Below are 27,414 nucleotides of genomic sequence, written 5' to 3' on the forward strand. Positions count from 1 at the left end.
ACCTGCACCATCTCTCATCAATGCAGCCTGAACAGTGTAGGAAATCACTGAGCTGTCATCTCCTGTTTACTCAGCTCTCAGTCGGCAGTCACTCACACAGTCCCACCTCCACCATCGGCATTGGACCAGCTCCTGTGACAGACAGAACACTGGTCCAATGCCGGTGTCGGAGGCCGGACTGTGTGTGTGATGCGAGAGCCGAGTAAACAGGAGATGACAGCAGCGCTCGTCCCCCTCCTTCCCCTCCGAGGTACACTATCGACGTATAACATGCACCCGTGATTTGCCCCCTATTTTCAGGGGGAAAAAGTGCGTGTTATTTACTGATAAATATGGTATTTGCAAAATTGTATAACGGAAACAAAGAAAACGTTTTTTGTTTTTTTTTTAATATTCTGTCTTTTTTTCGTTTGTTTAGCAAAAAAATAAAAACTCCCAATGGGGATTAAATACCACCAAAAGAAAGTTCTATCTGTCTCAAAAAAATATATACACTTTTTATATAGGTACAGTGTTACATGACTGCGCAATTGTCATTTAAGTGCAACAGCGCTGAAAGCTGAAAATTGGTCTGGGCAGGAAGGGGGTGAAAGTGCCCGGTAGACAAGTGGTTAAGCAATCTAATAGATCCAGCACTGTTACAGATAAGAGACTTGTTAATAGTTGTGGCTGTTACACAACTAGGGTCTTGATTTAAAAACTACATAGCAGGTGTGCATTAGATAATTATCCAAAGAAGCATGATTATAACATTCTCTTAAAATAGAAGACATTTATTTTCCAAAAGTCTTCATTAGACTGTTCATTTTTTACATGACCTCTAAGAATCCTTATGAACATGAAACTATGGACAATTAAACGCTAAAATGCATTGCTGGACTTTTCAAGAACTGTACAGATTTCATACAAATATTAATGGCCAATTCACATACTACTTGCAATGTCAAAATGGAACAGCTAAATAGCTGTTTAATATGTAAAGGGCCCCTGTCACCTAGCCGTTTGGGTCACTTTAGGCTGCATTCACACCTGAACGTATCATTTCAGGTGGAAGGTCGCTCAATTTTACTGTGATTTTGCTGCGAAAAGGTCGCCAATGTACAAAGCAGAAAAACGCCTGTAATCTGCCAAAAAAGAAGCTCATGTACTTTATTGAGCTCAGATGTGAACAGGGGCCATTTAAATGAATAGGATTTTGCCTGTTGGGCGTTCTGGAACTTTTGAGATGAGCATTTTCCAAACGTTTCACGAGCTGAAAACGCCCAGTTGTGAATGGGCCCTCAAAGTCTACCTCCCTGACTACCATATACTTGCCTCTCCAACACTTCCCAGCTGCTGTTTCTTTCACTGGCCGTTGCTGCAAAATACCCATGGCTTCTGGATATGCAAAAGCATATGACGTCCTCCTAGGATGTAGTTCTTGGGCCTTGTGACCAGTCACTAGTCCCTAGCACAGTGACATTATATGGGGGTAACATCATGCTCTGTAAAAGAGTAAAACAGCAAGGGTGCAGGATCAGTGTATAGCATCATTTTATTAAAACAAACATAGCACACTTACATATAAGGAGCCTGTAAACAGCCTAAGTAGCAGAAGGGGTACACGGTGCCACCAATGGCAAGGATGACAGATAGGCTGCTGAGATGGTAAGCCTCTGTGCACTTAAAGTGGTGTTCCACCCTAAAAAAAAAAAAAATTCATGACTGTGCCTAAAAAAAAAAAAAAAAAAAAAAAAAAATTTGAATTTTTTTTTTTTTTTTTACTTACCTCTAAATGCCTGTTGCTAGGGGGTCCCTCATAGTCTGCCTCTTCTAGTGCCTGGGCTGGTGACATCATTTCCCCCTCGGCACAGGAAGGACTCGGCTCTGCTCCCTCCCCCCTGTCAATCATCTGGGACCCATTACAGGTCCCAGGTGACTGAGCGGCCAATCACGGCGCGCGGTGCCGCTTGCGCATGCGCAGTGGGTGCCAGGCTGTGAAGCCACAGCCCGGCGCCCACAGTTGCAATGCCGGCGCCGCTGAACGGAGGGGGAGACGAGCGGGGCTTCGATCCCCTGCATCGCTGGATAGGTAAGTGTCCAATTAAAAGTCAGCAGCTGCAGTATTTGTAGCTGCTGACTTTTAATTTTTTTTTTTTTTTGATGGGCCCTCCTCTTGAAGCCAGGCCCACCAATTTGGGGGAAAGCTGGCAGCATCTATGGCTGTCCCTCATGTACCTCTGACAGGCAACACAAAGTCAATGGAATGGGTGGACTGCTACATGTTTTAGGGGCCCTGCCCAGTTTGTCGAAACTTGACAGGGGCCCCTGAAACACATAGCCGTCCACCCATTCCATTGACATTGTGTTGCCTTTCAGAGGTATATGAGGGATGGCTGTAGACACCGCCGGCTTTCTCCCAAACTGGCAAGTACAGATTCACTGCACAGAGGCTTAGCATATCAGCAACCTATCTGTCATCCTCACCATTGGCTGCACAGCATACCCCTTCTGCTCCTCAGACGGTTTACAGGCTTCTTATATGTAAGTGTGCTATATTTTTTGTTTAATTACTTAAGGTCCACTCTATAGCAGTTTTACAGCTACAGGGCGGCATCTGTGCCCCTAATCACATATTTATACGTGATCCGACTCTTCCGGGTAGGGGGCGATTACACACAGTGGAAGCCTATCGGCGGGTGCACGGTATCCGATGTCCTCCGGCACCCAATGATCGTTAGGCAGAGAGAAAGAACAGCTATCTGCCAATGTAAACAAGGCAGATCACCGTTCTGACAGGAGGGAAGGGATGAAATTTGTGTCTCTGCAAAGCAGGGAATACATTCAATCTCTTCTCCTAGTAAAAGCACCTCACACAGTATAGTAAAACACTGGCTAGGCACACAGTTAATCCTTTGATCGCCCCTGATGTTAACCCCCTTCCCAGCCAGTGTCATTAGTACAGTAACAGTGCATATTTTTAGTACTGATCGCTGTATTAGTGTCACTGGTCCCCAAAAAGTGTCAGTTAGTGTCAGAATGTCCGCTACAATATCGCAGTCGCTGATTGCCGCCATTATTAGTAAAAAAAAAAATTAAATATCCTGTAGTTTGTAGACGCTATAGCTTTCGCACACACCAATCAATATACACTTATTGGGGTTTTCTTTTCCCAAAAATATGTAGCAGAATACTTATTGGCCTAAATGTATGAAAAAATGTAAAAAATAATTTCTCTAAACCTCGCGCCACTAAATTAAATTGTTAGCGAATATACACATGTAAAGCTGCTATCCCCCAAGCTAGATGAAAATTCTAGTGCAAGTGAGAAAAATGTGTGGTGGGGGGGTGCTAGGTCTGTGTTACCAGTGAACAGAATTGCATAAATGGTATTACAATTTAACTAAATATTTAAATAAACAAGTAAGTGCCATACAGGAATCCTAAATTAGTATATCAATTCCAAAAAGACGTGAAGAAATGTAATCTATTCAATTTTTTTATTGGATATGTTTTATAGCAGAAAGTAAAAAATATTGTTTTTTTCAAAATTGTCCCTCTTTATTTGTTTATAGAGCAAAAAACAAAAACTGCAGAGGTGATCAAATACCACCAAAAGAAAGTTCTATTTGTGGGAAAAAAAATACATACTGTATTTATTGGCGTATAACACGCACTTTTTCACCCTGAAAATCGGGTGCAAATAGTGTGCGTGTTATACGCCAATACTGCAATTTGGGCTGCCTAGGAGGGAACGGGGAGGAAGGGGACGAAAGCCATCAGATTACATACAGCGAGAATCTCCTGTTCACTCAGCAGCCTCTGTAATAGGAAGTCCTGTCTCCTGGGCCGGAATTGGACCACTGTTCTGTCTATCATAGAACTTTGTATTAAAGAGGCTGCCGAGTAAACAGGAAATTCTCGCTGTATGTAATCTGACGGCGCTCCTCCCGCTCCCCTCCCTGTCCCCTTCGAGGCAGCAGTAATCTGAAGTGAGGCTGCAGATGGGCACTGATCAGGCTGCATTCATGGCAATGGTGAGGCTGCAGATGGGCATTGATCAAGCTGCAATGATGGGCAATTGTGAGGCTGTAGATGGGCATTGATCAGGCTGCATTGATGGGCAATTGTGAGGCTGTAGCTGGGCATTGATCAGGCTGCATTGATGGGCAATTGTGAGGCTGTAGATGGGCATTGATCAAGCTGCATTGATGGGCAATTGTGAGGCTGTAGATGGGCATTGATCAGGCTGCATTGATGGGCAATTGTGAGGCTGTAGATGGGCATTGATCAGGCTGCATTGATGGGCAATTGTGAGGCTGCAGATGGGCATTGATGGGCAATTGTGAGGCTGCAGATGGGCAATGGTGAGGCTACATTGATGGGCACTGACCCTTATTTTGCTTTAAAGTTCTTTATTTAAAATTTAAGTTTTTTTCCTGAAACTTCCCTCCTAAAATGAAGGTGCATGTTATACGCCTGTGCGTGTTATATGCCGATAAATATGGTAAATTTTATTTGGGTACAGCACTGCATGTTCTATTTGTGGGGAAAAAAATACATACATTTTATTTGGGTACAGCGTTGCATGTTCTATTTGTAGGGAAAAAAAATACATACATTTTATTTGGGTACATTGTTGCATGAATGCGCAATAGTCAGTTAAAGTAACGCAGTGCCGTATTGCAAAAAATGGCCTGGTCAGGAAGGGTGGGGGGGGGGTAAACCTTCCAGAGGTCAAGTGGTTAATAAATTATGCTATACACTTATTCTGTGCCCTTGCTGCTTTGCTCTTTTACTGGTTGAATTTAATATAGGAGCAGCAGGATCCTGGTGTTCATCTGGCCTACTTCTGCCAGAGTATACTGGCCGTTCTGCTGAGAACTGAATTGCAGAGTGCTGAACTTGCTATATGCCTTTTGACATATAGAGCGTGCTGCTGTTTTCTTAACATAATGTCTTTGCTAAACTCCAACACCACATCATGTGGAAGTGGTTGCAAAATGCTGGATAGACGAGTATTAGATGGTTGGATTTTACACAGAACCTGTCACTTGTCAGGAAAGATTTCCTTTGAAAACGATTATCTAAACTTTGAGAATGAATACAGTTGACTGTTAAGCCGTGTACACATGACCGGACTTTTCAACCGGACTGGTCCGACTGAACAAATCCTTTGGACAATCCAACCGTGTGTGGGCTTCATCGGACCTTCAGTGGACTTTTTCTGTCGAAAATCAGACGGACTTTAGATTTAGAACATGTTTCAAACCTTTCTGACGGACTTGAGTCCGGTTGAAAAATCCGTTCGTCTGCATGCTAGTCCGATGGACAAAAAAGGACGCAAGGGCAGCTATTGGCTACTGGCCATGAACTTCCTTATTCTGGTCCCTTCGTACGTCATCACGTTCAAACCAACGGACTTTCGACCGGACTTTAGTCCGTTCGTGTGTGGGCAAGTCCGGTTGTTCGAAAGTCCATTGTAACTCCGTTGAAAGTCCGTCGGACCTTTGATGCTGAAAAGTCCGCTCGTGTGTACGCGGCATTAGACTCCCTTGTGTCTAATCTGGCTCATTTTGTAGATAAGGCATCTCCTGCATTGGGCCCATGTATAAGGGGCTTCTCTGCTGCATAATCAGGTTTTTCCCTGGACAAATACTACTGGCCATAATTTAAATATGAATACAGTTTCTTTCCTGTATAAATCCTCTTGTTTTTTTTGAAGTTGCAATCTACAAGGAAAAACATCTATAGTAGTAATGTCTTCTCCCCCGTGCAATACTGTTCAGGAGAAACCAGCTTTGTTTTCCCCAGATAAAATGGTTCTCACCCTCTGAATCTGAAAACATCTTCTTTCCCGAGTGAACTCTTTCATGTGTTGTGAGAATTAACTTCCGGCTGAAACATTTCCTTAAATCGTAACAGGAACATGGCTTCACCTCGGAGTTAATTCACTGATGTCCGCTCAGAAAAGCTTCTGGTTCACTATGAACATGCGATATCACCCGTGTGTGTTCTAAGATGTGTTTCAAATGCTGTCTTGTCAGCAAAACATATCTGACATTCAGAACAAAAAAACAATTTGTCTTTTATGTGAGTTCTTTCATGTGAAATAAGACGTCTTCTCACGGAAAAACATTTCCCGCACTCCGTGCACGAGTAAGGCTTCTCCCCGGTGTGAATTCTTTGGTGCGTCACGAGAGTTGACTTTCGGCTAAAACATTTCCCGCATTCATCGCAGTAATGTCGCTTCTCCCCTGTGTGAACTTTCTGATGTCCGGTCAGTTGCCGTTTACAAGAAAAGTTCTTCCCGCACACAGAACACGGATAGGGACGGTCCCCAGTGTGCGTTCTTTGGTGTATGACGAGAACCGATCTGTCAGCAAAACACTTTCCACACTCTAAGCACGTATATGGCTTTTCCCCCGTGTGAATCCTCTGATGTCTGATAAGACATTCTCGTGATGAGAAAAATTTCTTGCAATCTGAACATGCGTACGGCTTTTCCCCCGTGTGAGTCCTCTGGTGCTTGAGAAGTCGGGTCCTGCAGCGAAAACATTTTCCGCACTCGGGGCATGAAAACGGCCTTTCTCCCGTATGAATTCTTGTATGCGAGATTAAAGATTGCTTTAAAGAAAATGTCTTCCCGCATTCGGAACATACATATGGTTTCTCTCCCGTGTGAATCCTAACGTGCATGACAAGAGTCGATTTCCGACTAAAGCACTTCCCGCACTCGGAGCATGGGAATGGTCTCACTCCTTGGTGAGTCCTCTGATGAGCGATGAGATTCCCGTTATGGGTGAAGCTTTTTCCGCACTCAGAACAAGAAAACGGCTTCTCACAAGTGTGAATTCTCTCATGGATAACAAGAGAGGATCTTTCAATGAAGCTCTTTCCGCACTGTGAGCATGAATATGGCTTCTCTCCCCTGTGGATTTTTTCATGCTTGGCAAGGGATGATTTCCAGGGGAAACCTTTTCCGCATACAGAACATGAGTATGGTTTATGTGCCGTGTGCAATCTTTCATGTGAGAGGAGTCCTGCCCTATCAGTAAAATATGTACCACACAGAGTGCAAGAGAATAGTTCTCCCTTTCTAAGTGCTGCTTGTTGGATGATGAAGTGTATGTGACCAGAAAAATGCTTCCCATTCCCAATGAATGACAGATCTCTATTCTGAGGTGCTGGATGAAGATTTGGGGTGATCGGGTTTTCTTTTGAAGAGTCGGATGTAACTTCTCTTCCGTCATCTGGAGGCTCTTCACTATATCTATGATACTCTCCATCTAGAGAAAATGAAAGCGGCATATATGAATATAATAGATAAAACTCCATCCAATTAAAGTGTTACTAAACCCAGCACCCTGCATTCACTATATCTGGTCTCCCACAGTACACAGAACATGGAAATCCAATCGTTTTTGTAAATATAAACTGCTAAGTACCTTTTCTCATCAGCAGTATATAGCAGTCTTATGACTTCTATCAGTGTCTGGTTAAAACATGTAGGAGGAGTTTTCACTCTACCCCGATTGTCCTATGAGGATGCAAGACTCCTGACCCTCTATCTGGACAGTGCTGACTGGCCCTGTGCTGATCGCATGCACTTTCCCAAGTAAAAAAAACTCTCTAGCAATACACACCAAACTGAGCATGTGCTCAGTATTCTCTGTGTTGTACATATGAACTTTACATGGGTACAACACATGGATGTATTTACTACTATGTCTTTTTTAATTTTTGTAAAATAAATTTGGAATTTTATGTGATATATTTCTGTTTTGTTGGGTTTGCTCACAACATGTATGCTCTCTCCCCCTCCACTTCTCCAAATGACACTTTTTTTTGGGATGGAGGGGTTCAGGTACCTGGTTTTGACAGGTGCTCGCTCCCACCTCCGCTCAGATTGCCTAGGCAATTGAAAAGGTAGTTCTCCTCTCCCCCTCCCTCCCCTTGCGACAGGTCCCAGAAGACTGCAGGACCATTCACAATGCGCAGCATGGCTTGGCCATGCGCAGTGGGCACCCGGCTGTGAAGCCGCAAGCTGCCAGGGGCCGATGCTTGAGATGCCTGTGCCGAGGAGAGAAGACTGAGGGAAGGGACAGCTCTGGTGAGCACATCGCTTGATCCTGGGACAGGTAAGCGACTGTTTATTAAAAGTCAAAAGCTACAGTTTTTGTACCTGCTGACTTTTAATAAACACAAAAATTACTGAAGCTTCTCTTTAAAGTAGCACAGTGCTAAACAGCAAAAAATGCCCTGGTCATGAACAAAAAATGTTTTAGGTATCAGTATTGCCCCCTCACTCCCTTATACTTACCTGAGACCTCACTCGATCCAGCACTGTGCCCATTTGTAGCAGCGAGAGCCATTGGATCCCTATGCGGTCAATCAAATCCTGTGAGGAGAGAGTGGGGGGCTGAGACCCTCTGTGTATGTTAATGGATGCACACAGCCTGGCACGGGAGCAAGCCTGAAGGTACACCACCATAGGAAATGGCTTCTTATGGGGGTGCACCAAGAAGGGGAGCAGCCTAGAGCGCCAGCGGTGGACCACAGAAGAGAAGGTTCAGGGACCCTGTGTGTAATACCATTGCACAGAGCAGGTAAGTATAATATGTTTAAAAAAAAAAAAATCCTGATCCTTTACAACCACCTTTAAAGTGCAAAGTCACCTGCTCTTTTTGTCTTGGGGTTAGGAGAAAGTTATACTCACCCGATCCTTCATTCCACAGGAAAATAGCGCCCCCCACCCCCCGATTCAGCGGAGGAACAGTCCACAATTCAAGACTGCTGGAGCGCGGGGGTGTCAGACGGGTCTTGTGCTGTGAGGATCGGAGGATTAAGTAAATAAATCTCTCTCCTCTAGACAAAAAGGAGCAGTTAACCTTGCAGTGCGGGCACAGCTCCACTGCATGGGAATTTTTTTTTTTTGCTTGGAGTTGGGCTTAACTATTACTTTTTACTTAAGTTCCAGCTGCAAAATACTGTAAAAAGTTAGGAGCTGCTGGATCTACAAAATTGGTCCTTTTCAATTCTCCTTTCATTTCTACTCCTTATTGAAACAAATGGGGTTTTTGTACTCACCTGTAAAATCCTTTTCTGGGAGTCCATTGGATTTTACGTTGAGTACAAAATACCTATTTTCTTTCTCATCCTCCAAGGGACACAGGACGTCATTCACTTTTGGGACATCCAAAAGCAGTCCAGCAGTGGTTGGAAACACAGCAAACAATTCTAATAATCCAAGCGAGAAAAAAATAAAAAAAATCAAACAGCTCAAAGAGCAGCCTGAAATACCTTATACCTAAAGTTGGCACCGAATGAGCCCTAAAACATCTAGTTTTTCAAATATAGGGAATGTGTTAACTGAAGACCAGTTGGCAGCCTTGCAAATCTGGCTTGATGCTGAAAAGCCAAGCTAGTGGAGGGTGCCTGGACAGGAAAGGGGATCCTTGGGACCAAAAGCTTGAATAACGGTCTGTCTGAGTCACATAGAGATGGTTGAGGTGAAGGGCAGAGATTGCCCTAGGTGGGGGTGTGTCCAAGCTGGCGACAGTGCTGGATGCTTAACGGCAGGGCTCTGCTCATTCATTGTGACTCTTTTCAGGACAAGAATCACCCCTGCTGTATCTATTCGGGTTCCAGTATCTTCCTGATACCCTGGGATGCCTAAGGGCAGAATCCTGGCACCATCCAAGTGGATAGGACTCCGAAAAAAGCAGCCAAGTGGAGTGCACACACACTTTTCTGGATACACGGCCATGGTGACTCCTGCAGTGCCTGCTGACACATTGCCACCAGACCCTGGTAGCTTGGAAGTGGTAATTGGCTGCAATCGCTAATTGTCAAACGACTCTCTCCAGTGAAATTTGCATTTGCAGAGATTACTCTAGGCAAGCAGGCTATCCTGGGCCTCTCTACCACTATGTAGGCAAGCAGGATATCCTGGGCATCTGTACCACTATGTAGGCAAGCAGGATATCCTGGGCCTCTGTACCACTATGTAGGAAAGCAGGATATCCTGGGCATCTGTACCACTATGTAGGCAAGCAGGATATCCTGGGCCTCTGTACCACTATGTAGGAAAGCAGGATATCCTGGGCCTCTGTACCACTATGTAGGCAAGCAGGATATCCTGGGCCTCTGTACCACTATGTAGGAAAGCAGGATATCCTGGGCCTCTGTACCACTATGTAGGCAAGCAGGATATCCTGGGCCTCTATACCACTATGTAGGCAAGCAGGATATCCTGGGCCTCTGTACCACTATGTAGACAAGCAGGATATCCTGGGCCTCTATACCACTATGTAGGCAAGCAGGATATCCTGGGCCTCTGTACCACTATGTAGGCAAGCAGGATATCCTGGGCCTCTATACCATTTTGTCTCTATGCAAAACCAGAGAAGACACCTTACAGGATAAGCGTTCAGACACTTGCCTCAGAGAAGTGATGGGGACTAGGAATACCACCTTGTGAGTGAAAGTAGAGAGATAAAAGTCTCTAAGGCAGGGTTTCTCAACCAGGGATCCTATGAAACTCTACAATTCGTACAGAGGTTGCTAGGGGTTTCTTGAGCAATGAGCAATTACTGCCTCTCATATAGGTTCCCACTGACTAGGGGTCGACTTATTATCAGAGCGGCCGATTACTGGGGGCCAATATTCACATTTTTAAATTATCGGTCAGAAACGTACTGATGTTACCAATATTGGTCAGACCTCCTCCCCCTGTCCCCGTACATCGCTCGCTGCAGTCTCTGCCAATCTCTGTCAGCGGTGCGGCATGAAGCAGAGAGGTGACGGCATCTCACTGCCCGCCTCGCATCACCGCTGTTTCGCCCCTACAACAGGGCCGCGAAGGCTGCTCTTGACAGAGCTGCAGCCGCAGGCGAGCATAGAGATAGTTACGTCATCTCTCACCGCCCACCAGCCCGCATGTGGAAGTTTACCCGCTCGGATGCTTTCTGGGGAGAGGCTGCCAGAAGTAGTGTAAATAGTGACAAACTACATATAGGTGGCAGGTGACCATGGCAAATTAAATGCTGCATCTGGGTGGCAGGAGACGGTGGCAAGTGAGATGTTTCATCTGGTGGCCTGTGGTGGTGATGTACAGAATATCGGCACCTGTTATCAGCTATCGGCCTGAAGGGAGGCTGAAAATCAGTATCGGCCCTGAAAAAACGATATTGGTCGACCCCTTACCACTGACACCCTTGATCTTTTTAGTTATCTGTAAGGGGGTAATTCTTCCCAATGACCACAAGTGTAAGGAGCATTCTTCCCACTGACCATCACACTAATGTATCATGAGTTGTAGATATAATCATTTTTAGCAGAGGTTCCCTGAAACCGGAAAGTTATTTCAAAGGTCCCTCGGTGTTGGGGTTCATATCCCATGGAGTCACAGGGAAATGAACAGGGTTGTCAACATGGGAGACACCCTGTACAAAGGTCCTAATCCAGGAATGAGAGGCCACTGGTCTCTGAAATAGGAAAGCAAGAACAGAAACCTGGCCCTTGATGGTGCCGAGAGAAAAACACTAGTTCAGATGTAGCTGAAGGAAGGAACAAATTCATTCCATGGAGAATCTCCTGGGTTGAAAGCTCTGAGATCTCACACCAAGAGAATTATACCTTTACCTTCCAATGATAGACCTTGGAAGAAGAAGACTTCTTAGCTTTTTAACATTGTGGGAATCACCAATTCAGAGATGCCCCTGTCTCAAAAACTGGGCTTTGACAGCTGTACTGTTGAAAGCAGCAACTGCTGTCTGGAGTCTAATAGAGGCTGATGTCTCCTGACTCCCCCACTGGGCACATACTGTCTCCCCATTACTGTCTACTGACAGAGGAGGGGGGAGAAGAAGAGATTGTTGTAGTGACTGAACAAGGAGAATCTGGGACTCTTCTCTGGATTTAGTGTTTATCCCTCACCTGTGCTGATCTCTACAGGGATTTCATCCTCTTCAATCTTCACACTTTGTATTTCCTCCTCTTCAACTTTGACATGGTTGCGAGTTATGTCTCTGGGGTCTGTGAATAAAATGGATTTGCGTCTATTAATTATATATGTTGACTACTGAAGTCGAGGCATGAAAGACAAAAAATGCAGCAGTTGTCATCTCAGTTGGGACTTCAAAGGGTACACTGTTTCCCAGGGTAACACCAAACATCCCTTTCCCCCACTATCCTCAAGTAGGCAGTAAATACAATATTAATTAGGAGAGCAAGAGTCTAAAGCTGGCCACACATTTATCGAAAATTCGATCAGTGCATGGCTGTCCCCACTGGATAGAAGTCAATTGATTGATCGACTTCTGTCAAAGGGACATGTTGGAAAATTGCCCTCAATCGGTGGCTACAGCCACTGATCAGTGTATTCTGAATATAATGTTTCTGTGTGGAGGATTCCTCCATCCTATCTGTTTGTTTTATTACGTTTAGCCACCAATGAATGGTGTATGACCAGCTTAACAGAGGTTGACTCCTGACTCCCCCACTGGGCACATACTGTCTCCCCATTACTGTCTACTGACAGAGGAGGGGGGAGAAGAAAAGATTGTTGTAGTGACTGAACAAGGAGAATCTGGGACTCTTTTCTCAATTAAAGTCGTTTTAAAGGTACAAGGCAATTGACATACAGAAGTGGCTCGGAAGCAGGCAAAGCAAGTGGCTTGCTATGGGGGCACTCGGCAGAGAGGAGGAACCAAGTGGGGGACCCGAGAAGAGGAGGATCTGGGTTGCTCTGTGCAAAACCACTGCACAAAGCAGGTAAGTATAACATGTTTGTTATTTAAATAAAAAAAACAAAAACTTGCCATTATTATCACTTTAATTTCTCACCTGTTGGGATCTCTGCAGGAAGTTCCTCCTCTTTAATCTTCACATGCCCCTCTTCCTCCTCTTCAATGCAGAGATTTTCCTGTGCAACTGTGGTGCTTCCAGGGTCTTGGATTAGAGATGGTCTTCTTGTCAGGTAGCACACAATAACAGGATGAGAGGAAAGCATCGGTCTAATAGAGTCTGAAGGCTCCTGACTCCCCCACTGGGCACATACTGTCTCCCCATTACTGTCTACTGACAGAGGAGGGGGGAGAAGAAGAGATTGTTGTAGTGACTGAACAAGGAGAATCTGGGACTCTTCTCTGGATTTAGTGTTTATTACTCACCTGTGCTGATCTCTGGAGGGATTTCTTCCTTCTTACATGGATCATCACCCATCACATACGGATCTTCTGCTTCCTCTTTAACTGTATTCATATTTTTATGCTAAAAACAAAGATAAATGTTGCACACTGTTAGATCTAATAAACATTTGCAGCAATCATATAGGAGTAGATTCAGTAGACAATTAGACGTGATTTTTAGTCTCATCTACCTGATCCTCCTGAGGGATCTCCTGATGTTCCTGTGTGGAGTCCCGGGAATACAGAGGACGGGGACATCTCTCTGGGGAATTTCTGTTACTGGATCCATCTGTAGGAAACACATCTAGACTCATTTTTGAGTTTTTTGACCCCTGATGGCGTCAGACGTGCTGACGAAACACGTTGAGTATGGTCGAGCGTGATACATCACTTCCGCCTATAGTGGAACGCAGGTGGAGCACAGTTGGTGTCCCTGCCCACACCTTCTTTTGTATTTTATGTGCACTTGCTTAAGACTGATTTTTTTTGCCCTATTTTAATAAAATATACGTACTTCACCATGGGAGATTGTTTCTTCTTTACATTCCCTTATTGATGTCTGGAAATCTGGTGACATTTCATCTGGTTTGCCCTTGGAGGCTTCTCTGCTGAGTCGTTGAGATGGACATCGGCAGTAACCTTGTACCAATCTGCTGTATATGACTCTTGTAATGGGGGGGGGTCATATAAATCTGGTGAGTAGGCTGTGTGACCGGAGTTGGTGGAGGAAGACCCTTAGTCACTCTATTGTTGGATCAGTGAAATAATATGCACCATTCAAAACCATTTGATGGAAGTTTTTGAACTTTTCACTTTTTCAATAATAATTTAATTTAATTCTTTGGACACTGCACTTTATATCTTGTTATCCACTGGAGACATTGGGTGGCAATTTTCATGTATATTTGTTTATTAGCACTTTAGAGCAGCGGATCTCAACTCTAGCCCTCAAGGCGCCCCAACGGGTCATGTTTTCAGGATTTCCCTCAGATGAAACAGCTGTGATAATTACTAAGGCAGTGAAACAGATCAAATCACCTGTGCAAAATAATGAAAGCCTGAAAACATGACCTGTTGAGGCGCCTTGAGGACTGGAGTTGAGAAACACTGCTTTAGAGTAAGCCTTGGTTCACACAGGGGCAGCACGACTTGCAGGTCGCCTCACCGAAGCAACCTGCACACGACTGCCACGGTGACTTGCAAAACGACTTCTGTATAGAAGTCTATGCAAGTCGCCCCAAGTCACCCCCAAAGTAGTACATGAGCCTTTTTCTAAGTCGGAGCGACTTGCGTCGCTCCGATTAGAACGGTTCCATTGTACAGAACGGGAGGCGACTTGTCAGACGGCTAGGTCGCCTGACAAGTCGCCCCTGTGTGAACCGGCACTAATTCCATGTATGATTGTATCATATATTATATATCTTGCACGTTCACTTATGGTAATTAATCTGCTAGGGACATCTAGTGGTCATTCATGATATTGCACTGTATGATGTTATTGCTGTACACAATTTTTCCTTTTTGAAAAGTTGTGCATGCACTATATTTGGTGGGATCCAGTGCAATTTCATATATTCAATATCAATATTAGGTCTTCTATTTTAACTTTGTAAATCCACATTATTATTATATTAACCACTTCAGGAAGGTTTTACCCCCCTTCCTGACCAGGCCATTTTTTGCGATACGGCACTGCTTTGCTTTAACTGACAATTGCGTGGTCTAGTGACGCTGTACCCAAATAAAACTGATGTCCTTTTTTTCCCACAAATAGAGCTTTCTTTTGGTGGTATTTGATCACCTCTGTGGTTTTTAATTTTTGCACTATAAACAAAAAAAATATATATTTTTTTTTACTTTCTGCTACAAAACATATCCAATAAAAAAAATCTAATTTCTTCATCAATTTAGGCCAATATGTATTCTGCTATAAATTTTTGGTAAAAAAAAATCCCAAAAAGCGTACATTAATTGGTTTGCGCAAAAGTTATCGCGTCTACAAACTATGCGATTTATTTATGGTCTTTTTATTGTTTTTACCAATAATGGCGGCGATCAGCGATTTTCAAAATGCGACATTGCGGCGGACAAATCTGACACTAAGTGACACTTTTTGGGGACCAGTGACACCAATACAGTGATCAGTGCTAAACAAAATTCACATTCACTATATAAATGACACTAGCAGGGAAGGGGTTAACATCAGGGGCGATCAAAGGGTTAAGTGTGCTTCTAGGGGGTGCTTTCTAACTGTGTGTGGGGGGGTGGGGGTGGACTGACTGGAGGGAGAAAGAGATCTGTCCCTGTATAGCAGGAACACAAGATCTCTCTGTCCCTCTCTTCTCTGACAGAACAGCAAACTGCCTTGTTTACATAGGCAGACCGCCGTTCTGCCTCTCTTACGAACGATTGGCAGGTCCATCTCAGCCGCCAGACCCGTTAATTGGCTCCCGCTGTGTCCAATCACAGCGGGAGCACAGCTCCGACGGCGGGCACGCGCGCCCCAGAGCCAATCCGAGGAATCACATATAGGTACGTGATTTTGCTCTTAAGGGCTTAAGAGATTGTTCCCTCTGTACAGATCCCTGTGTTGATTTTCAACACAGAGCTCTGGGCTGTGATTGGACAAAGCTGATCAGCAGGAATCATTGGCCGGGACTTGCTGACAAAATCCTGCTGTGTCTTATCACAGAGGGAGTGGGCAGGATAGGTGACTCGGAGGAGGACAGCAATGTACAGGAACGTCGCTGTGCCTGTAGGAGGCGCCGGTCCACAGTACAATGGTGGTTAAAGCATCCTCTTACCATGTGAGACTGGGCACCGCTCATCCTCCATCATGGGATCCTCACAGAACGACATCTGAAACCCCAACTGTAAAATATGCAAATTGGTAAACGTCAGTGTGCAGCACGTATTTCATGAATGACACCGGTTCTAAATATAATGTGCAGTTGGCACTTGGTACCATATATGGCTGTATGGTAACTGTTGTACTGGGGGATGGTGACAGATCTGTAACAATATAAATGAGGATGCAGGCTCTATTGTATTCATCTCTTAGGAAAACTTTCATCTCAAAGTGGTTGTAAACCGCAGACATGATATCTGAACAAAGTATATCCCTCTATAGCAGGGATGTCCAAACTACGGCCCTCGAGCTGTTGAGGAACTACACTTCCCATGAGGCATTGTAAAACTCTGACATTCACAGACATGACTAGGCATGATGGGAGTTGTAGTTCCTTAACAACTGGAGGGCCATAGTTTGGACACCACTGCTCTATAGTGTGTACTTGTCTTTATCCAAAGCACTAAGTGTCATTTCTGTCTGCTGCCTCCTTCCTCTGCTATCAGCATGAGTCACAATATTGCAATAAGCGTATATTGATTGGTTTGCACAAAAGTTATCCACAAAATAGGGGGTAGATTTATAGCATTTTTTTTTTTTTTTACTAGTAATTTTGGCGATCTGCGATTTTTATGGTGACTGCGACATTATGGCGGACACATTTTTGGAACCATTCACATTTATACAGCGATCGGTGCGATTAAAAATGCATGGATTACTGTAAAAATGTCACTGGCAGTGAAGGGGTTAACACTAGGGGGGGCAGTGAAGGCGTTAACTGTGTTCCCTGGGAGGTGATTCTAACTGAAGAGGGAGGGACTAACTACAGGAAGTGACAGATTGTGGTTCCTAGCTAATAGGAACACACGATCTGTCACTCCTGTCAGAACAGAACAGGGAAGTCTGTGTTTACACACACTCGTCCCTGTTCTGTGTCTCCTGGTCACGATCGCTCGTGGCCGGCGATCATTGCGACCGTCGGCCAGGAGCATCGGGCGCGCCCCTGCTATGCAGACCCCGCGAGATCACGTACAGTAACGTGATTTTGCGCAGTAAAACTGCGACGGCTGGTCCAGAAGAGGTTAAAGCAATGTTTCTGTACTTTTCCTTTTCACGACCGAGGGCTCTTCAGAGGAGTAAGGAGATGGAGTGCTGTGATCTTTTTAGGAAAGTGCAGAACCCTGCTGGCCCCTCCCACAATCTGCCTGCATTGCATAGAGAAGCACAGAGACGTAGTGATGACATCAGTTAGCCTAGATGAGGGGGGGGGGGGGTCATCACATTGCAAAACAGCAATGGGCACTGGCCCTGTATTTATATGATGATGTCAGTTCACACAGTGTGCTCTCCTAATAAGAAGTCATTATTCCCTCCTCCCTCTGTATCTGCCCCTTTCTTCTAAAAATTAGGTCAAAGGAGCACCCTCCTCTTCCCACAATCCCCCTCTCCTCCTTCATTAATATTCATTAGCTCATTATCAGGTAGCACTCACCAGCAGCTCTGCAGCCACCCTGACCGGAAGTCCCTGGTCAGTCGCTACCACTCACCGGAAGTGAGTGACAGAGCAGCGCCTCCTCTGTACAGAACGCAGGAGGGAAAGCGCCGACCAGCGCCCTCTGCTGCCGGGGAGAGCAGCAATTTTGATTGGGTCCCTGGAGAAGGGGAAGGAAGTCGCCATTTTCCTGTGGCTCAGGTTTTGCTGGAGGAGTGCAGGTAGCCGCCATTTTGTTGTAGCCCATAGGAAGAGGCGGGGAGGGGATGTTGTAGCACTAAAGCGGTCCTGCTGCGTGAATTGAGTGTGGAAGAATGTGTATCTAATGAGGAGGAGGTAATAATGTCTTCTTATTATGAGAGAAGGGGGTCCCAGCACTGTGTGTGGACTGGATGGGGGGATCATGTCACCTCCACACATCATCATCTTCCTGCAAGTCCTCTGATGTGTAGAACATTAGATGGGGGGCTGTGCTGGGGGCGATAGAGCTCACATTCTATAGAAATAAGCTTATAGAGTGGTTTGGGGGATCTGAGGTTAAGACGCGGTGGGACGATAGGAAACCTCTAGGGCGTGTGCAGGTTAGCGGTCCCGTCCTGGTTTATGAGTTCGAAAAAGAGGAACGTCCTTCCATGATTTGTCAAAAGAGGACTTTTTATCACAAGGTTATGATTGGTCGGGCTGTTGTAAGAGGGGGCGGAGCCTGGGTAACCCTATGTATAGTTCAACTTTTCTGCACCGCAGTCTGGTGATGGGGATCAGTGAGAAGACCTCCCTTCCTTTTCTCCCTACAATAATGTACACACTATTATTGAAGATTCACCCTTGGCCGGTTTACACGTCACTTCTGGGCCAATTAGAAGAAGTTCCCTCCCTCCTACCCGGTGGCACCCGCTATTATTATTATTATTATTATACAGGATTTATATAGCGCCAACAGTTTATGCAGTGCTTTACAATATAAAAGGGAGACAATACACTTATAATACAATAAAATATGCCAGTCCCAGGTCCACAGATGGGCAACCGGAGTCCAGGATGCATGGCGGTGGGGGCGCCTGTAAGATGGAGCAGGAACAAGTAAAAGATATAAACCAAACTATCTAGTAGAAGGAGAAGCCATTATAATGAGGTTTTTTACAGCATTGATGTCAGCGGGAGAATTTGTTCCCAATCCCTGGTGTCAGTGGGAGGAATAGTACCCCATTGTTGGTGTCAGTGGGAGGAATAGTACCCCATTGTTGGTGTCAGTGGGAGGAATAGTACCCCATTGTTGGTGTCAGTGGGAGGAATAGTGCCCCGTTGTTGGTGTCAGTGGGAGAAATAGTACCCCGTCTTTGGTGTCAGTGGGAGGAATAGTACCCCATTGTTGGTGTCAGTGGGAGGAATAGTACCCCGTTGTTGGTGTCAGTGGTAGGAATAGTACCCCATTGTTTAGAGTCAGTGGGAAGAATAGTACTCCATCTTTGTGTCAATGGAAAGAAAAGTGCTCTGTCTTTTTTTGTCAGTGGGAGGAATAGTACTCAATTGTTGGTGTCAGTGGGAGGAATAGTGCTCCATCTTTAAAGTCAGTGGTAGGGACAGTAGTCCATTGTTTGGAGTCAGAGGGAAGGAAAGTGCTCCGTCTTTGGTGTCAGTGGGAGGAATAGTACCCCATTGTTGGTGTCAGTGGGAGGAATAGTACCCCATTGTTGGTGTCAGTGGGAGGAATAGTACCCCATTGTTGGTGTCAGTGGGAGGAATAGTACCCCATTGTTGGTGTCAGTGGGAGGAATAGTACTCCGTCTTTGATGTCAGTAAGGGGAATAGTACTCCGTTTTTGGTGTTGGTGAAAGGAACGGTACTCCGTCTTTGATATCAATGGGAGGATTAGTGCTTCATCTTAGGTGTCAGCGGGAGGAATAGTACCCCATCTTAGGTGTCAGCGGGAGGAATAGTACCCCATCTTAGGTGTCAGTGGGAGGAATAGTACCCCATCGTTGGTGTCAGTGGGAGGAATAGTACCCCATCGTTGGTGTCAGTGGGGGGAATAGTACCCCATCGTTGGTGTCAGCGGGAGGAATAGTACCCCATCGTTGGTGTCAGTGGGAGGAATAGTTCTCTGTTTTGGTGTCGGAGACAGGAGTAGTGCCCCAAAGGCCGGAGAAAGGCAAGCACAGAGCCACGGTTTGAAGACCCCTGCTGTAGAAAATGTCATATCTACAACCCTGAAGAAGGGGGAGGCTGTTCCCCCCCAAATACGCTGGCTACATCTGTGGGCTTTACCATCACCAATAAAGTTCTGAAATAAATTAAGTAAAAGGATCATCTGTTACTGGGAGTTCTTTCATACTCAAGTGCCGATTGCTGGACAACCTGAGCCTGGACTAAAGTCAAACCGTGTCATGCATTTATCAAGAGCATATGGCTATTTAGTGTTCTTAAAGTGATTCCAGGTTGAACGTCAACTTTAACTTGGTTGGCTCCCATCAGTATTTCTAAAATTTGTGCATTTTCTTTACATGTTTCAGCGTGAGCAAAACCAACAGGCCAGAAGAGAGGAACTGTTTCTAAAGCCACAAGGACTTCTGGAAGGAGGAGAAGATGGAGAAATGGCCACCCCGGATGTCAGAAGGTAAGAGGAAAATTTCATTTCTTCTGAAGGAGAGATTTTTTTTATTGAGGATCCACCTAGATACACACATCCTCTGATATAAAGACCTAGGAACGCCATATTCAATCAGTATGTGTGTTTCCTGCAGGTGGATCCAGTAATAAAAATACATCGGATAGACAGGAAGGACGCAATTTCCCACAGTATCACAAGGTAGCAGAAAATAGTCTTTATAATGGCCTGGTCTTTGTAATGCTCTATGTTGTTTTTATGGGTGCCTATTGGCTTTATGTTATAGCATGTAATATTTGTTTTGTATTTTTAAGAGTGGAAATTCAAGTGGCATTAAAGCTGAAGTGAAAGAGGAAGTAGAAGAGACATATATGTGGGGTGATGAGCAATGTATTGAGGAGGAAATAGCTCCTGAGATCAGCACAGGTGAGTAATCGTCTTTGTCTTTAAGGTCACTTTGCAGTAAATCAAGGAAGCATAAACCTTTGTAGTGTATTACCCATTTTCGCAATGTACTGCAGACAGGTGGCCCGTACAGGCAAAGCCACATACCGGCACATCTCTGCCTGCTTCTGTGAATAGAAGGGGTGCCCCCATGCTAACAACCTCTGTGATTGTACACAACGGGAGTCTGTCTGTAGTCCAATCACAGTCCAGAGCCCTGTGTTGACAATCAACACAGAGCTCTGAACAGAGGGGTCAATCTCTTTTTGTTTCTTATCCCTGCAAAGCAGGGATAAGAAACAAAGAGATCTTTAGTAAAAATCAGCACACATTACACTTTGTTAGGCGCACATTTAGCCCCTTGTTTACCCTGAGATGTTAACCCCTTCTCAGCCAGTGCCATTAGTACTTTGACAGTGTATTGTCTTATCACTGTATTAATGTCACTGGTGATGTCAGTCAGATCTCACCCAGTGTCAGAGTGCCCTCCACACTATCACAGTTCCACTATAAGTCGCTGATCACTGACATTACTACTATTAAAAAAAATATATATATATACAAATTCTAGTATACAGTGGAGAAAAGAATTATTTGATCCCCTGCCCACTTACAAAGAAATGAAGGGTCTACAAATTTTATCATAACTATATTTTAAATTATAGAGACAGAATATCAACCAAAAATCTAGAAAAAAAAACACATACCGTATATGCTCAAGTATAAGCCGAGCAGAATATAAGCCGAGGCACCTAATTTTACCACAAAAAACTGGGAAAACTTATTGACTCGAGTATAAGCCTAGGGTGAGAAATGCACAGCTACTGTAAGTGGAAAAGAGGGTCAACAATGCCCATTTGCAGCCTCACTGTGCCCATTTGCATGCCTCACTGTGCCCATTTGCAGCCATAGGTCCCCCGAACATCAAACTCGGTAGTTAAGGGTTCCTAGATGCCCCCTAGCTGCAGCCAAAATTTGGGGTCTCTGGACCCAAAGGGTCCCGAAATGACATTGCTGCAGATGGATACAGTTGACCGACTTTGGGACCCCGTATCTCGAGGCCACTTGGTGCTAGAAACTCCAAATTTGGTGTGCAAACCCAGTGAAACAAACACTACAGCATATCCATTTCTGGGGGTTCCTAGCACCAAGTGGCCCCGGGATACGGGGCCCCAAAATCGGTTCGGAAAATGTCAAGCACTTTTCTGCAGCAGAGAATGACATTTTCCGAAATGAATTTGGGGACCCGTATCTTGGGACCTCTTGGTGCTAGGAACCCCAGCTATTTGCTATTTCCACTGGGTTTGCACACCAAATTTGGGGTTCCTAGCACCAAGTGGCCCCAAGATACGGGGCCCCAAATTCGGTTTGGAAAATGTAATTTTCTGCTGCAGAAAAATGCTTGACTTGAGTATAAGCCAAGGGGGGCATTTTCAGCACAAAAAAAATGTGCTGAAAAACTCGACTTATACTCTAGTATATACGGTAATACAAATGTTATAAACTGAGTTGAAGTTCAGTGAGTAAAATAAGTATTTGATGCCCAAGCAAAACATGACTTAGGTGTCCATTTATGAAACTGTGAACAGTGGTAAGCCCGAGGATCGCCACTGATCACAGTCCATAAACGGTTTATGAAACAGAGATAATTGGGGGAGAACATGTTCTCCGCCGATCATCTCCACACACAGAGAATCCTCATCAACTGACACAGAAATGGGCAGTTTAGGAAGGTGCGATCTCAGCGCTTCACTGTCAGAATTCACACTCCCAGATCCACCGGCTCAGAGGTGGAGAATCGGGAAATGAAGACAGAATCCTGGGGGATCTGAGGGGGAAGAAGGAAGATTATTAACTTCTTCCTTCCTCAATCAGACCCCCCAAGACAGTAACCATGCCCCCCTGTCATATTTATGTGTGTGTATATATACATATATATAATCTAACGTTGGTGTATGTGTGTGTGTGTGTGTGTATATATATATATATATATATATATATATATATATATATATATATATATATATATATATATATATATTAATTTATTTTATGTATGTATGGGGACTTTTTATTTTTTTAGTCTCAAACACGCCGTCTGTCCGTGTACTGAGCAGTGATAATTTATCACTGCTTAATCTCTCTCTGTTTCTGTGAATTGCTGGTACTGTAATCTCATAAAGTCTAACGAGATTCCAGTATCAGGGGCCGTTCTCCACTGTTTGAAGCGTTTGTAGATCACTTCACTCCTCCAAAGGAGAAGCGATCTACAAAGCTTCATAAACTGGCATCCCGAGGTGAACAATCTCCTCTGAGAATGCCGGAGAATGAAGCAGTGAAATATTTTTCACTGCTTCATAAACGGACACCTTAGTACTTGGTGGAGAAATACATTTTGGCAAACACACTAGGTAAGACATTTCTTGCAGTTGGTTACCAGGTTTTTTCACATCTCAGAAGGGATTTTAGTCCACTTTTCTTTACAGATCTTCTCTAAATCCTTAATGTTTCTTGGTTGTCGCTTGGTAAGTCGAAGTTTCAGCTCCCTCCATAAATTTTCTATAGGATTAAGGTCTGGAGACTGGCTAGGCCACTCCATGACCTTTGTTGCCTTGGCGGCAATGCTGTATTTTGGCCTAGGCCGACACTTAGCAGGGGGGCGGTGCCTGATTGCACATTTATCCAGCAGAGCACGGTGACAGGCAGCATGGCCGGGACTACGGGATGGGGAAGGGACAGAAGCTCTGGGCGTAATAATTAACTGGAAGAGGGGGGGCGCGGGTAAAATTTGGTGTGCAGGCAGCCCGGGTTAAAGTCTCCCAGCTGAAGATAGACAGAAAGCAGAGCTGCAGCGGGGTGCCAAGTGCGCTCCTGCACCCGGCACCATTGTGTACATACATTGCATTGGGATCTCACTCCGCCTGACAGGTGACTTCTAGTCCCGGCCCCTAAGGTGATGTCATTCAGATGGGACAGGAAGGAAGCGGGGCACCGATAAACTGAAGTAAGTGCTGTACTAAGTAAACTTTGCAGCAGATCTTGCTTGTATGGGGAGAATGTGGGGCGGGAGGAGCTGAATGTACTGGGCGGGGGCGGGAGGAGCTGAATGTACTGGGCGGGGGGGGGGGGGGGGGGGGTAGGGGTGAGAGAAGGATGTGCTGTGTCCTGGGTGAGGGGGGAGGGGTGAGCTCTGTACTCGGGGAGAATGGGGAGGGGGGGGGGGGTGAGCCTTGTAGTGGGTAAAGGGGGAGGGTCAGAGTTGAAGGAGGAGCAATGTGCTTGGGTGAAAGAAGGGTGGGCTCTTTGTACTGGGGGTGGGCACTCTGTGTAATGGAGGGACTAGGGGGTGAGTGGAGTCAGTACTGGGGAATAGGCGCTCTGTTTAATGGGGGGACTAGGGGGTGAGGGGAGTCAGTACTGGGGGGTGGGCACTCTGTTTAATGGGGGGACTAGGGGGTGAGGGGAGTCAGTACTTACATCTGTGTAATGGGGGGGGGAAACTAGGGGGTAAGAAGAGTCAGTACTGGGGGGTGGGAGAAGAGGGGAGCTCTGCAAAGAGGGGAGAATGAGGGGCAGTGGCGTACCTAGGGAGTGGGATGAGGTGGGGGGGGGGGTTTGCGGCTCACACCAGGTACTACAGATCTAAGGTTGCCAGTGCAGATCAAGTCTAATGTCGCACACTGTTGTCAGCCTGTCTGGTTACTCACAGTGGTGCCAGCACCTCACAGGGCACCATTGATAAATCACTCCGCTCCTCCTGCCCACCCCATAGAAAAGCATTCTTAGTGACACTGCAACTACTGTTACTTAGTAGCTAGTTGCAGTGTCACTAAGAATGGTTTTCTGTGGGGTGGGTAGGAGGAGCGGAGTGATTTAGCAATGGTGCGTGTGAGGTCACACTCCTCCCGCATAGGTCCTGCCCACATAGTATCATGCTGCCATATGCATTCTTTGGCAGAAAGTGTGGCATCCCAGCCCCAGCACAAAAAAAAGATTAGAACCTGCCTGAAACTGTAAGACCTATATTAAAGTGAAACTTTAATCCTGTTTTTTAAAATGAACGGACAGGCAGGGATTTTAATGCAGAATAGACATGCTTTGTCTCTTCTGCATTAAAGTTACTTACCTGTCTGTTGATGTACAGTGCGCCATGCACACCCTCTGCGGAGCCCATTCTGCTCTATGGGCGGTCGGATGTAAACAAACTCTGCTGTCCGTTTCACACCCGACGATGATCTGATCCGCCCAGACGGAGGAGAACAGATCCCCTTCCGTTTTGTTTTTAGCGGACTGGAATGGATTGGAGATTGCACCTGCTGCTCCATAGAGGAGAATGGAGGGTCCAATTGGGTCCACCTGAAAAACCGACAGGCATATCCATTTGGACTGCTCATGTGAGAGGGAGTGGTGGGACAAATCTAGATGAGGGGGGCGTCCAATGGAAAGTGTGTGTGTGTGTGTGTGTGTGTGTGTGTGTGTGTGTGGGGGGCGATTTTAGTCTTGCCTAGGGCAGCGCAAAATCAAAATACACCACTGCTTGGCAGTATGCTTTGGGTCATTGTCATGCTGGAAGACCCATCCACGACCCATCTTCAGTGTTTTGGCTGAGGGAAGAAGGTTCTCATCCAAGATTTTACAATACATGACCCCTTCCATTGGCTTCTCAATGCGGCAAAGTCAGCCTGTACCTTTAGCAGAGAAACCACCCCAAAGCATAATGTTTCCACCTCCACGTTTGACTCTAGGAATGTTCTTAGGGTCATAGTCAGCATTTTTCTTTCTCCAAACATGGCAAATCGAGTTAATGCCAAAGAGCTCAATTTTGGTCTCATCTGACCACAGCACTTTCTCCAAATCCTTCTCTGAATCATTTAGATGTTCATTGGCAAACTTCAGACGGGCCTGTACATGTGCCTTCTTAAGGAAGGGGGCCTTGTGGACGCTGAAGGGTTTCAGTCCATGGCGGCGTATTGTGTTGCCAGTGGTTTATTTGGTTACTGTGGTCCCAACTACCTTGAGATCATTCATAAGCTCCTCTCATGTAGTTCTGGGCTGATCTCTCACTTTCTCATGATCATCCTTATCCCATAAAGACGAAACCGTGCATGGAGCTCCAGACCAAGGGTGATTGATGGTTATTTTGTATTTTTCTCATTTGCGAATAATCGCTCCAACTGTTGTCTCCTTCCCACCAAGTTTCTTGCTGATGGTCTTGTAGCCCATTCCAGCCTTGTGCAGGTCTACAATCTTGTCACTGACATCCTTTGACAGCTTTTTGGTCTTGCCCATGGTGTGGAGGTTTGAATGACAAGTGTCTTTTATACACATAACGAGTTGTCGTTAGGAGCACCTTCTTAAATTGACAGGACTCTTCTGTGTACCACATGAGCACATATTGTAGCCAGTCTGTGGGTGCCAGAATTGTGGTTGGTAGGGGATCAAATACTTATTTTACTCACTGATCTGCAACTCAAATTATAACATATGTATCATGCTTTTTCTGTATTTTTGGTTGATATTCTGTCTCTATCATTTAGAATACACCTATGATAAATATTATAGACCCTTCATTTCTTTGTAAGTTGGCAAATTTACAAAATCTGCAGGGGATAAAATAGTTTGTAGGCACTAATAACTTTCACACAAACCAGTAAATATACACTTATTGGGATTTTTTTTATTTGTTTGTTTATTTTTTTTTTACCAAAGACCTGTGTCAGAATACATTTTGTTCTAAATTTATGATGAAATTTGATTTTTTTTATTGAATATGTTTTATAGCAGAAAGTTAAAAATGTATTTTTTTTTTTCCCCCAAAAAATGTTTGGTCTTTTTTCGTTTATATAATAAAAAACCCAGTGCTGATTAGATACCACCAAAAGAAAGCTCTAATTATATAAAATGTGTTTGGGTACAGCGTTGCATGACTGCGCAATTGCCAGTTAAATTAGCGCAGTGCTGAATAGCAAAAAAAACGTCCTGTTATGAAGGAGGTAAAACCTTATGGAGCTGAGGTGGATAAGGTGCTTTACTAAACAAGACTGTTGCACATACAAACTATTTACAACCGTAGGAAAACAATACAAGACATACAAAATGTTACAGATATACATATATATATACAACACATGCACACACTACCTACCCTTCCTAGTGAATGAGCATGAACAATGGCGGCACAAACAGCACAAGTATGGAAGATACTCACAGTACCCACAGGTAAGCCTTATTAAAAGCTTACCTGTAGGTACAAGTCCACACAAAGACTTTACTACAATTTTAACTAATTTGGAGAGACTTTTCCTGATTCCTGTTGTGTCTTCAGCACAGAAAGTGCATGATAAACTCTCAAATGGGACACGGATTTAGATATACTTGAGATGTTTAATCACTTAGCTCTGGATATAGCGGCTTCATGATCTCTGTAGGCAACCAGGGCTTCCAAGGCTTTGAGAGATTGCAGAAACGGGTCTTTCTCATTGGGTAGCTTTAGCGTCACCCTCAGGTGAAGTTCATTCTTTAGTCGTCTTGTGGTTATGGAACCTCTCTGGAACAGATCTTCCTTCATTGTTATGGAGCCCACCCTTTCAGCTTGTTCTGGAAAGTCGGTGTAGCCATTCCTATGTGGCCGTATACATTTTTTGCATCAGTTTTTATGGGCGAATATTTCACAAACTCCATCTCTAGATGGCACTGTTGTATTATACATGCAATAGGTCATAGATGTCAAAGGGTCATGCTATTGTTAACCTTTTGACATCTGGAGCCAATGTTTGGCATGAGCTCAAACAATGGAAGCACCTAAAAATGTGTACACTGCCGATTGACTCGTTTACACTGGCCCAACATAATA

General features: G+C 44.9%; 2 protein-coding genes across 5 annotated transcripts in view; one reads left to right on the forward strand and one right to left on the reverse strand.

Moving 5' to 3' along the window:
* LOC141106512 (uncharacterized) overlaps window positions 1–17,663 on the reverse strand; it is a 58,255-nt gene extending 40,592 nt beyond the window's left edge. Inside the window, exons 1-7 of the mRNA XM_073597333.1 lie at window positions 17,513–17,663; window positions 15,977–16,043; window positions 13,364–13,461; window positions 13,155–13,254; window positions 12,829–13,062; window positions 11,920–12,018; window positions 6,073–7,268 (exon numbers count right to left, since the gene is read on the reverse strand). Of these exons, the coding sequence (XP_073453434.1) occupies window positions 6,073–7,268; window positions 11,920–12,018; window positions 12,829–13,062; window positions 13,155–13,254; window positions 13,364–13,461; window positions 15,977–16,031 (1,782 nt within the window). The 5' untranslated portion in view covers window positions 16,032–16,043; window positions 17,513–17,663. The remainder of the gene's footprint in view (window positions 1–6,072; window positions 7,269–11,919; window positions 12,019–12,828; window positions 13,063–13,154; window positions 13,255–13,363; window positions 13,462–15,976; window positions 16,044–17,512) is intronic.
* Window positions 17,664–17,697: 34 nt separating this feature from the next.
* LOC141106530 (uncharacterized) overlaps window positions 17,698–27,414 on the forward strand; it is a 60,293-nt gene continuing 50,576 nt past the window's right edge. For 2 of the 4 annotated variants that reach the window (XM_073597373.1, XM_073597374.1), the window contains exons 1-4: window positions 17,698–17,848; window positions 20,023–20,126; window positions 20,254–20,318; window positions 20,432–20,543. In XM_073597373.1, coding sequence (XP_073453474.1) covers window positions 20,096–20,126; window positions 20,254–20,318; window positions 20,432–20,543 — 208 coding nt within the window. In that variant the 5' untranslated portion in view covers window positions 17,698–17,848; window positions 20,023–20,095. The remainder of the gene's footprint in view (window positions 17,849–20,022; window positions 20,127–20,253; window positions 20,319–20,431; window positions 20,544–27,414) is intronic. The other 2 variants (XM_073597376.1, XM_073597375.1) reach the window with 2 other exon arrangements.

This window comes from Aquarana catesbeiana, linkage group LG08, assembly GCF_042186555.1.
Source record: "Aquarana catesbeiana isolate 2022-GZ linkage group LG08, ASM4218655v1, whole genome shotgun sequence".
NCBI classification, from domain to species: Eukaryota; Metazoa; Chordata; class Amphibia; order Anura; family Ranidae; genus Aquarana; species Aquarana catesbeiana.